Source organism: Lipophrys pholis, assembly GCF_963383615.2.
Source record: "Lipophrys pholis genome assembly, chromosome: 10".
Classification (NCBI taxonomy): Eukaryota; Metazoa; Chordata; class Actinopteri; order Blenniiformes; family Blenniidae; genus Lipophrys; species Lipophrys pholis.
Genome location: NC_137640.1, coordinates 18,429,625 through 18,442,438, shown reverse-complemented (window position 1 = coordinate 18,442,438; position 12,814 = coordinate 18,429,625). Strand labels below are relative to the sequence as shown.

Here is a 12,814-nt window from a genome sequence, read left to right as displayed (position 1 = left end):
GCCTCTATATTATTTTCAAACAGGCAAGCCTAAACATGCAACAAAATATGATGCCTGTATTCATTATAAAAATATGGGAATTGGTTTTGCTTTACTTTCCTCAGATATTTTTTGTGGTGTTTTTTATATATCGTCCAATCAAATTAACAATCCTATGAACGCTGCATGTCTGGCCTACATGCATAAACGCATAAAACAGAATACAAACACAAATTATAGGCATCATGTGCATTAATGTAGTTGCCGCTGCAGCGCCTCGCAGCTGTCATCCCAGAGGGTGGTGAGTAAGCAGAATTTCTGTTCACAGATGAGGTTCTTTTGAGTTGTGAGCCATAAGAAGGGGAGGGCTGCCAGCCTGTATATGATGCTACACAGCAAAACATGGGATCCTGGAGGGCTGGCCAAGGGGATAAATTGTGTACATGATGAAGAGGTATGGTTCGAGGTCTGGCAGCATTACTGAACCTTCGATCTCAATAATTCATAGACAGCTCTGTGTGCACAAAGCATGACAACTGTCAACACACAGCTGCTGAATGATATGCAAACATTTGAGTAGCTTCTGACCACAAACATAGATAAATAGGCCATTAATGCAATTAATGATAACAATATTATTTTTCTTAAAAACAGCTATGTGCACACCTCATCAACAATTTAACAAAATCCCCACTGATGCACTACAAATCAAAACAGCATATTCTCTCAAATTGATTAAGCTGAAGAACTGAACTGCTTTTGTTTTTTTTTCCAAAGCTGAAACCTTTAAATAACATCACCTATATAGACCTCGTGCACTGAATAATTTTCATTTAAGCCCCTTTCACTTATATAGAGGCTCATCAAAGTTTTAATACAGAGCTCCTGGAATCCAGCTTTTCGTGAACAACTTATACTCATCATACCAAAGAGACTTCTGCATTCATAATGGATTCCTCATCGTAAAAAGGCTTACATAGAACAGTTGAATATTTTCAGGTTTTTGTTTGTAGGCACACACTTCACTTGACACTTGCACTAACAATCCAATTATATAGGTTCAAGTCTCGTGAAGATAGAGTTTGTAGTAAAATCCTTTTTTTTTTTTTTCTCTGATATATAGAAAACCATACAGGAGCCCAAACAGTATATACATAAGGGGAAGTCTCAGTTGGTATCACAGTGTTTGTTCAATTCAAAAATGACATCAGGTGTATCTAGACCTGAGTGTCACTAAAAATTTAATGTATGAAGATATTTTTTGCAATAATAAATAAGTCATAGTCAATTTATATTTCAGGAGAGACCTTTGAAGTCACACACAGAAGAGCAGAAGCAGTATGCTTCCCAGTCTGACATCTGTCTGAGGTAATTGTAATAATTTAGATTGAAGATGTGGAAGGAAAATGGATCACTCAGTTTGGTGGTCATTTGAATGGTTGCTTTTTCAGAATGTGGACCAGGCATACTTTTTGTCCGAGTTTCTATCTTATGTAGCCAATTGTACTTTATTTCTGGCATCAGGTAAAGGTCAATGTAGGATGATAAAAATAAACTCCTCTTGGAGGTAGAAAAGTTGCAAGGTCATGCATGAGTACATTTACTATTATGGGCCAAAAGGGTTTCTGCAGTATCTTCAAATATGCATGAAGTGAGTTTGCAGTAATAGCTCCTTTGCTCTACACTCTTATCTCATTCAGGGATTTTGCCTGTAATACTTTAATTTTGCTGATACACAGACACATGGGTTTTGTTTTTTTCACAATGGTTTTGTTCATTTTCCTGCATGTCTGTTGATCAGTGAAAGACGACATGTAGTAAGGAGCTCCTATTTTTCCAAAGAATAAAGTATATATCGCAATCATTTATATTATATTTGACTGTGTTTAGTTTTGTTACAAAGGGAGCACTCCCAAAACGTAACATAACGAATACCAAAAATACTTTTTAATTTTCATAATTGAAAAAGGATCTTTTTGCAAATACCTATTGTCAATTTCCCGATATCAATTAACTTAGTTCCAAGTATATTTTTTTTTCTATGCATATATCGTTGTTATGATATAATTCAGTTCAAATTTGAATTAAAAAAGGATAACATTAATTCAACATTTTTATTTAAAAGCCATAAAACTGTATTAGTCAAGTGCTATTACCCCAATATGGACAATTGTAAACTTTCCTCTTATTATAGTTTTATCCATTTTATAACTTAATATGTAAAATTGATCAATTGAATATTGAATATTTTGGTTTAATGCCCCCCTCACTCGCCCAGACACCTACCCCTCTGCACCCCACAAATTGAATCCCCCCACCCCCACCCTCTGGTTTTGGAGCATCATAAGGTGTATTTCAGTGCCACCCAGCCCCCTACACCTCCGCCCTCCATCTCTTTGTCCCTCCTCTACAGACGTCGGAGGAGCGCTTCCAATCCAGCCGCGCATCCTGCTCCAGAGCACCACCGGGATGATCCGCCGCCGTTGCACCGACAACCTTCACTTCACTTTCACATCCATTTAACCCTTCACTCGGACCCACACCGACCGCCCTGCTACACCCATGCTCTTCCCTCCACCTGAGATGCGATACCGCTGCACATTATCCCGGAGAATATCTTCACTTTCCGTCGCTCCTCGCTGAGAGAGAGCATGCCCGACGCGGCGGCAGCGAGCGCCGCAGCCACGGCGGCCGCCAGTGGCGCGACCACCGCCGGCGACGGCCCCGAGAGCTCCCGCCACCGACACCGAGCGCCGCAGGGAGAGGCGGAGAGGCCGGAACCGGGCGCAGCTGCGACTCCTGCCTCCTCCGGTGTACTGGGTGAGTGCGGACGCTGCGGTCTGCGGCGCGAGAAGCGGACAGGTGGACGTGATGTGGCGGACCAGACGCGCGCTGCACCGTCACACACCTCGCGACACCGTTCTTTTGTCTGCACGAGGGCGTCCCACATTTACCTCCACATCAAGCCCTGAGCTTCCAGATAATGCCTCTGTCATCCATCGTTTACTAACGTGGCGACAGCGTTTCTGACCTCCGGCTTTGGAGCTTTTCTCCGGGAGAAGACCCTTTGTGTCGGTCATCGTGTCGCCCGGTCGCTCCCCTCCCGCCGTTATATTCTTTTTCACCGTATTCATCTGGGCATAGTTGCTGTAGTTTCCCCCCCACTGTATCCTTAAAACCCAACAACAGACAGCCCCCTTCACTGCTTTATCATTCCCGTTGGATCTGTTTCTCAGTGTTGGTGTGGTCACTCGGTGTTTATTAACCCACAGATCATTCTGGGATCCTTCATTGTCAGACTGGCACCTTGTTTCCTCAGCAGCCGATCAGTTTCCATGCTAATGGATCGCCTCCGGGGCAGGTGCATGTTTTGTCATTTTAACGAGGGTTAAGCCTTTAAAGACTGTTTGTCAGTCCCTCGTTTCACTGTGTGCATGTGGTGTGGTGTTTACCCCTGTACATCTAAATCATATTATTATTGTTTGGTGCTGTCCATAGAATAGCTGTGTTTATGTTTTTAGAAAACACAAAAGGAGCAGTCATGCCTCCTGTTTACTCTCTGCTCTGTGACACCGACAGTGGATTTGAACAGGCCATATCGTAGTTTGCAAGATTTGGAGTGATGCTATTTTTGGAACAGACCACAATATTAGCTTGGGCAGGGAGCCTCAGCTGCCGAGCTGGGATTGTTTTCCTGCATGAGGGGTGCAGCGACAGCCTCAGTGCTCCCTGCCAGTACTGCTGCAGAGTGATGCAGTGGAGCAGTGGGCTGTCAGCAGACAAGCGCTCCTATCCACACTTGGTAAAGGTAACCGGAGCAGGCAGCTGCTGACTGGGAGAGCCCGCTTCATGCCATCCCATCGAGAGGCTGGCACCCAGTGTTGTCTCGTGGAGGTTCTTGAAAGGGTTACGGGCATATGAGAGGGTCATGAAAGTGATGTTTTCTTCAGAGCTAAAGTATCTTCATGAGCTCAAGGCAATACCGGAGCAAATAGGAGATCAGGGAAGATGAAGGTAGCGGTGGCCTGTTTTTGTTTCACAGTCGTTCATTGTTATGAAAGCTTGAACAGTGATGTTTTGTAGTCAGAAATTAAGAAAAAGGATTCTGTGTTTTATACTGGTGACCAAAATATATCATGAAGTAATGAAAGCTGCCCGTCCTCCAGAGTCCTCACTGTCTCCTTTAGGATTGTATCAACATCATAGTTTGTAACCTTTGACACAGTAATCATACATATAATCTATACTTGATGTGTCTGTCATTATTAATCTGTCTTGAAACAGCTTGAATTCCATATTCATATCCATTCTTGTTTGTTGAACTATCACTGGTCACTGAGCGGTTCCAGCAGCATGCAGACGATGCAGCTGAGATATCTTGGTGTTCTCAAAGATCCAGAAGATTAAATGTTTATTATTGCTTCCTTTGGGCAGACATCTGATTTTAGATCTCTTTTTTGTTGTTCTTATTTTGGTCCTTTAAGTACCGTCGTGAATGTATAAATAGAACAGTTTGTTTCATCTTAGACTTGTGAAGCTGAAAAAAAGAATCCCAGGATTGAAACATTCGTCTTTTGATATCTTTTGATCAGATATTTTTGCAGCCATGAAGTTGGACGATTAGCAGTTTAATTTCATCAGAGGTTTGGTTATGGGTTTAGATATTTTACTTAAGGAAGAAACACAAACAAACAAACAAAGTTGAGCTTTAGCACAATGGTGTAGGGTATTGTGTTCCCAAAGTTAAAGAATATAGTAAATAAAATCTTATGTAATGGGAGGTAGTAACTACAAATTCTATTTATTAAGTTGTTTATTCAAATAGACAAAACACAGAATTAAACAAGATGCACATATGTTCGATGCAGTCGGGCACATGGTGCCGCAGAGCCCAGCTGCTGTTGTTCCCCCAAAGTGCCACAATACACAGCAGACCCAAATCAAAACATGGCAGCTCTGTGCATAAATGTTTTAATTCACATTTTAATGTTGAACCAGTTGAGGTGAATCTGTTATTTTTAGATGTAAGAAAAGAGAAAAGCATCAGGATCAGAGATATAGGTGGTTGTAACAGTTGCAGAAACAGTAAAATGTTCTTTATGTTATTATATTAAACTTTGCTCATAATCTCTCCACCGCTGGCGTGCCATGTCATGGAGGGTGATCCTGATCACCTGCCACCGTGTATCACAAATCTTTACAGAATAAAAGTATGGGTAGCACCTTTGTTAGCAACAATCAGGGAACCCATTCTCTTTTCTTGCTTCAGCGCCACCTGTAATGTAGATAATTGATGAGAACTTCAAGTAGAGTTTCTTTCGGGGACCGTTATGTCTTGTAGTTAATAGTTAATAGTTACATAAATGATCATTTGAAAAAAAGTGACTGAAAGCCACACCAATTACATCATAAAAGCACATCAAACATCAGAAGTATTAGACATCTTTACAGCAGGGCTTCCCTGTAGTGTCCTGCTCCCACTCGTCTGTACGTTTCCTTCACCGGTTATTAGAGTGAGAGAGGGGTTCGGGAACTTCAGTGGGATTACCACGATATCACATAACCCCCTCACATGTGTCAGTGTCAGTCAACCTGCACCACAGCAGGCCAGGGTGACGTCTCTGGGAAGAGTCTAGGAGGATTTGCCTCCATGGAGGCTTGGATGCTCAATTGTCTCCGTGCCTCCCTTCACCATATTTTCCCTAATCCCTCCATAGTAGACCAGGATGACTTTGATCCTCTCATCCATCTTCCTTTGTAGCTCACAAGCCCGTGTTTCAAAGTTTAATTAAGCACCCATCATTAGAAAATGCTACGTAAAAGTCTCACCAATTAGTTAGTCCTCCCTCTGAGGCCAGTGTTGATAAGATTCTGTGTTATGGAAATCAGGTCATGTAATTTGTGGTTTCCCAATCAGCCAGCACAGTGGTTTCAGATTTAGGACATGCAGTGAAATTATAAAAAAAAGAAAAGAAAAAAAAAGAAGCAGAAATGTTAATAATGGTTGCCAGATAAAAGATTTCCTGTCAGTGTAGATTGCTGTGTTTGTCTTGGTTTTATATCTTTCCTTTGATTTACAAATAGTGGAATGACGACAATAATTAATATAGATTATGTCTGGCAGTATAAAATATGTAGGAGAAATCACATTTTACATTTAAAGTCAGTCTAATGTTATTGTTCAAATCTCTGTTTTCACCAATGCTCTGTCCAGGCAGTGGTGAGATGAGACAAACCCATTTTCACCTATATGAACTTATTTAACTTCATCCTTGACGACTGGCATTAATTAATGCACATTGCAGTCTGCAATATGTATGAGGAAAATGTATTAAGCTGGGATCCGCTTTAATCTGTAGACTGTTGGCCAGAGCGCTGCTCTCTTTGCAGTTTTCCCTCTCTTTGCCTCTTAAGACAGTGGAATACCTCAGTTTTGCCTCAGACAGATTTAGTCAGGTTCAGTGTCACACAGGTTGCTTTAAATACAGCAGTGTTGAGAGGAAGAAAGCATCATGCTGAACTTCCCCAACGAAGGACTGTTTTGTCACAGCAGTACCCGACAGACTGAGGCGCTGCTGTTGTGCCCTCCCACAGCTCCTTAAATGAAGGGGCTGATGAATGTAATGCGGGATGATGGAATGACAGCAGTGTGTTGTGCCTAATGACTCTGAACTTAATGCCTCAATCTGCATTCGCCTCTTTGCATATCTCGCTGTTATTCATTGTATGCTCCACAGAGACATTTCCTGTTCTCGCCCTCTTACTCTTCCTCTGGAGTAAGTGCTGAGCTGCATTAGCAATCAATGGAAATGTTTTCTGGGGGGGGGGGGGGGGGGGGGGGGGTAACCTTGTAGCTCTTGATATTGTAGCTTTATCTGCCTGTACCTGGTGGGCGAGACACACAGCTAACAGATTGATCTGGTGGTCCAACTCTTGATAAGACAAGACATTTCATGCTACAATTAAGACCATCAGGATAACAATAAACCTAAATGGCCAGCTCTTCACTGTGATTGCTCTTTATATTGTTAGCAGCTTGTCTTTAACGTGAGATCATTTGAGGGACGGTGTCGCTGGTCAGATCATGGTAAACAGCGCTCTAGTACAGTAACATTTGTTAGTGCTGCGATCATTTACCGGTACTATGGATTTCCTGTAGTGGGATGGCCAGTGACCATCATCTCTTTGTGCTGATGTTATCAGGTCACATTAAAAAAAATACTGTTGCTAGAGATTCATCACGTTATGTCACTATGAGAATCCAGGATGAACTGATTTCACATACTGAATCTGGATCAAAACCAATGTGACCTTATTTGGTACATCCTGCTTGAGCTATGATCCAACTGAGAAACAATATTGTCGTTATTTTCTCTGAATTATGCTCTTTAATAGTACATATCAGTATCATGTAAGCCATAAAAAAGGATAGAGAGTTTGTCTAAACCAGAACAAATGTACTTCTTTCAGGAAATAAAAAAACAACCAGCTGATACCTGCAGAGTGCAAATAAAACTCAGGTTGTTCATATGAATCTACTTTACCCCACGAAGGAGATGTATTATCTTCTTCATAGTCTTGTTAATTCAAAGATAAAGCTGCTGCATCGTTGAACCAAAAGACACTACTGACTCATGAAATATGGAGCAAAAACAAATCAGTATCTACACTTTTGCAAGCTGTGCTTTTTTTTGTCTTGCGGTTTGAACAAACCTGGAAAAAACAACCCTTGCACACTTCACATCCTGATCATGGACTTATTTGCAGAGATCACAAGCAAGAAACACTCATATCCAACGGTTGATTGAAGGGCATCATTGATACATGCTGGAGGAGGAATGCTGCTGCTTGTGTTATTTGTTTCATGTGTTATATTATCCATCAAGTGTTGTTTTTTTTAAAGGTTTTACTTTTCTTTTTTTTTTTTTAAATGTTGAGTTCACTGCTATTGGGCACGTCTTTCTTGCAAAAAGCCTTGATCTCAAGTAATTCCTGGGGGGGGGAAAAAGTAATTTCAGTTGTAAGCAAATGTCCATCAAGTAGTAGGATGGACAGTACAGCCAGTTTGTGAGTGTCAGCTTTCAGCCCTTTGTCCAGTGTGGTTCGCTCTCCGCTTGCTGCGTTTCAGCTTCTTTCGCTCAAACAACAGGAGGAAGTCGCTGCAGGCAAACCTGAGATTTTGGGGTCTGAACTGTGGTTTCGTCGCATCGCTCATGTCAATGCGTGATCTTCATTCGTATACAAAAATAACGGACCACACATACTCACTGGTTCACTCCACTTGCGCTGTGACATTAAACAGATAAAGTGGACCGTGGCTGCTGCAAACACTTTGCTTGACATGTTTGTATTTTCACACTCAGTTACAGTCACAGTGGCCTGCTGACTCACTTTTCAGCGCCGTGACATTCATGTTACCCTCCCGTGAAATAAATTTCCCCACAGAGGGAGGTTTTCCACATTAACAGGAGAGCGTTTTGTTTGGATTCAGTTGTGGAACTGAATGTTATTGACATAGTGACTTGTTGTTTTTACCTTGTGGACGGTACCTTTTGTACAGAGCTGATTCATTTATTCTTTGCGCATTTTTATGCCAATTTCACTGACAAATGTTCTGAGATTAAAAAAAAAAAGAAAGAAAAGAAAAAGGCTGTTTATGAATTTTCACGGCAGAACAAACGCAAGATTTGCACATTCAACTGACGCTACATCCGTGAAGTGTCGGATCAGCATGACCACACCTTCAAACCTACCGATGGGTGTGCTGGATTGTTTGTATAGTCCCACACATCCATGTGGGACTATACAGCCGTGCATACACTTACATTTAGAGCCATTAGATGCAGGCATGTTTTAGGAACTCAATTTCCCTGAGTTGTGATAAACCATCTGTCTTGCCAGTGGTGGCTCACTTGACCTAGATTTGGGAGTTTTCAATGGCTTAATCATATTACCCGTAATGCCTCTTCGCTTCTCGCCAACCAACTTCTAAATCCCCATTCACGCCCTGTGGACGTTTACACTTTTCCATTTATAGCCATGAAGATTATCAAACCGTTTGCTGGAGATGATAATGCACACTCCACAGCTTAATGCATTTGAAGCACAGGGAGAAGTGCTGCTGGTGTTGCCCGTCTCCTGCCTTGTGTGGAAGCACTGACAGGTCGCGCAGACCTTATCTTGATTTTAAGCTCAATTCTCAGTGATCAAAGCGCAAACAGGAACCAGCTTTGCCCCGTGTGTATTTATACTGCATTCCTGAAAGGAAAAAGTTGTATTTAAGTGCATTTGCCCACCGTGTCCTTTATGCTCTGTGACTGCGCTGACTAGGCCTGGATTTGATTTCTTCTTTTGTTGCTAAGCAAAGGCAGGAGAAATACAATGACCATGGTGAAGAATGCTGTTTTTCGCCTTGGTTGGAGGGCATTGCTCCACATTAGCCACTCTGCAGTCTCCCAAAAAAAGGCTAAAAGGCTGTGAAAGTGTAACGTACAGCAAATGAGGGAGCAAAGCTCGGGGCTCCAACGCATCTCGTAACTGGAAACATTATCCATGTCAGTGGTAGTACAAACACTGTGGATGAGAAGCAAGGGAGTTTTAAAGCACTATTCCCCTGTAACGTAAGGCCTTGTCCTGTCTGTTATTCTTGTTTCCCCCTTAACATCTCCCTGTGACTCACTTTGTCTAGGCTCCACTTTTTTGTTTGATAGGTAGAGACGTGCCATCAATCTTCACTGTAGTTTTACATCAGTAAAAAGCTGAATGTCACAGTTTAAATGTTACTATGCACTCGAGTTTCCTTCGATGACGAGACATTTCTCTCCCCACTTTCATCACATAGAAAATCCTGATCCTGCTTATCTGGCAGACCTTTGTGTTTTATTCTGGTTTGGTAAATGTATGAGCTTAGTCAGTGCACACAAGGAAAAGAATACATGTTCGTCAATTTCTACTTCTTATTACTGGCAGGAGTGAGCAACTCATGCGCTGCTCTGTAGTGAGAAAAACAACACTTGGTGAGTGTTTATTAGCATATAGCTCGCTTGGGTCCTCTGAGATTTCTCCACTTCTCTGAGGTTTTATCATAACCAAATCTCACTGTTCTGCCTGGATGCACAGCTAATTTGCAGTGAACAGTCCCAAATCCAATCTGCCTAACTTAACCATAACGACAGCTGTCATTCAGGATCCCCATCCTAACCAGACTCCTCAAATACAACCAAAAAGTCAGTCAGGAGGAGTTTGTAAAAAGAACATGCATAATGCAGCAGCTATAGAAGAAGTTTTAACAACATTTCTGTATTTTGCACCAGAAGACATTAAAATTGGCTTTATTTTGAGATTGTAGTAAAAAAGATTAAGATGTCATCTGTATAGAAATATATATATAATTTAATTGGACATCTTAAAAGTTCCCCAATCTGACCTTTCAGTAAATCTAATTGACGGGTGAGACAGGAAGCTTGATGAAATAACAAACAATTTATTCTCTTTGTAAATTTATGGACACATCATATATATGTGGCAATGTAGACTGAAATTCTAGAACAAAAACACTCATTCCTAACTTCTTTATACACATTTCAAAAAAAAACAAAACAACTAAATTATATTTGCCATGCACATTGTGCAACCTTAAAAATAGACCTTAAATGGTGCATTCTACATTCTGAACTATTAAATACTACATTTTGAAATGTGATTGAATTCTTTTAAAAAAAATGCTTTTTAATAAAAGTGTGTTTCTTCCATAATATATTTGGTGTTTGGATCATTCAGTATCAACTGGTCCTACAATTTGTCCTCATGACCTGTCCCTCCCTGAAGAGTATGAATGTCCATCCTTCCATTTTTCTTCATTTTGGAAACAGTTGGGACCTTTTGCAGGATCTAAAATTCATTTGTGTGAATTTAAACAAAGCTGGACGGCACCGTCTGTGTCTGTGTAAATGACTCACCAGAGGGGTTCATAAGGCAAGAGAGTGCAGTTATTGATATATGCAATGATTTAGTTTTGAATCCTCTCGTTTTGGTTGGCCTCCTTTGTTGCTGGAATACAGAGCTCAGCAAGATATTAGACCTGACCTTCAGGAAAATTTCACTGTGGTGAAAGTGTCCACAGCGGAAGAGGGAACAGTTTGTTCTGGTTCATGTGTTTGAACTTGGACAATGTTGACTGATGAAAGGTTACAACAGCAGGCTCCAGGCATTTATTGAGTTTCATTCTTCTACTTTCTTAGCATTTTTGCCATCTATTCTTTTCTTTTTCTTTGCTTATGTATCTGTAGTTCAGTCCCCAAATTACATATGCAGGTCTGGAAAGACCTAGACCTTTGCCTAGTTTGTCTTTTTGAGCTGCACACCTGCTTTCTTCACTCCCCCATTATTTTCAATGTGATGGGATAATAGTGATTCAGTGTTCTGTCTTCAAAAGCCTGTAACTGCTGGCAATTGAGTTATCAATACATTTATCCATTATATCCAACAGATTACTTTTTTTTCCAATTGAGGGTCAGGAGACCTGATCTGACATTAGGCCAAGGCCAGGGTGCACCTTGAACTGGTCATGAGACAAGCACATGGCTAAAAACAGGGATCATTTATATTCACCGACATAAGTACGTCTTTGGACTGTTGGAGAAAAACTTTAGGAAAAGTAACAACTTGCAAATTCCACACAGAAAGGCCCTTGTCAGAATCAGTGGTCTTCTTGCTGTGATGTGAGTTTAGTAACCACTACACCAGTCATGGTTTATTTCAATCAAAATCACTTACTTCATTTGTGGCTTGTGCCCCATTTTTCATTGTCCATTTTCCCCATTTGAATAATATTTTGTTGCATGATGGTGTAATGACCTTCGGGGGAATCTGTAGAGCTAAATGAATCGGGACGAACTGCTGAACAGATCTTCCTCGTGCTGCGTCTTAAAAGACACAGGAAATCAAAGCAAACAAAGCCATTAATGATATCTTCCTCAGCTTGTCATTGAGTGGGAGAGGATATGGGAGGGATGGTGGAGTAGTGTACAATAATCATTGGTTCCTCTGGAGTATTGATCCGACTCAAAGCCTTCTTTCCATCCTTCCACAAATAGAGTATCATATGTACAGATGAATTCATCTGAGAGTCACCAGACTGACTGACACTGCTGCATCAAACTTTTGTCCCTACCTTTACTTATTTATACACCTATTCAAATACTTTACGGGCCAGAATAAGTTGTCTTACTTTTATTGAACTGCACATTTGAACCACTTTACCAGTTTCAAAGTACGTTTGTCACATGCATACATCCACACACAGTAACACAGCGGTGACAACAGATATGCCAGGCAAAATGCCCACCCTCTATCAGAAGCAACTTAGCATCAAGTGTCTTGCCCAAGGACACTTCAGCAGATGGCAGAGCCAGGGATCAAACTGCCGACCTTGCGATTGAAGGACATCTTGCTCTACTACCTGAGCTACAGTAAGCCCATAAATGTATGCTTCTGGCGACAACGTCGCAATAAGCAGTGTGTTATATATTTCAGTGGTTATTTATATGCAGTTGTTTGCAATAAGAGGGACACAAACGTTTGCCTTTATCAATATATGTATGTTCTATCTGCCTGGAGTCAGGTATTGATAAATCAGCTAAAGTTATTTTGTGCTCTGTAGTTTGACACAATATCATAATTTCTATCTTAAGCTGAAGTGTTCTGCCCTAAAATATTACAATATTTATGGGGATGTTTGCATAAACAATTTAAATTATTGTCAACTTAATCCAGAAAAATCTGACTTCAAAATGTCTATTTTACTCTTTTGAGTTGAATGCAAAAATTACGTTTT

General features: G+C 41.0%; 1 protein-coding gene across 1 annotated transcript in view; it reads left to right on the top strand.

Moving 5' to 3' along the window:
* Positions 1 to 2,630: 2,630 nt before the first annotated feature.
* Positions 2,631 to 12,814, top strand: part of ano8b (anoctamin 8b) — a gene marked incomplete at its 5' end in the record, with an annotated part of 46,062 nt that continues 35,878 nt past the window's right edge. Inside the window, one exon of the mRNA XM_080474050.1 lies at positions 2,631 to 2,799. Within this exon, the coding sequence (XP_080330176.1) occupies positions 2,631 to 2,799 (169 nt within the window). The remainder of the gene's footprint in view (positions 2,800 to 12,814) is intronic.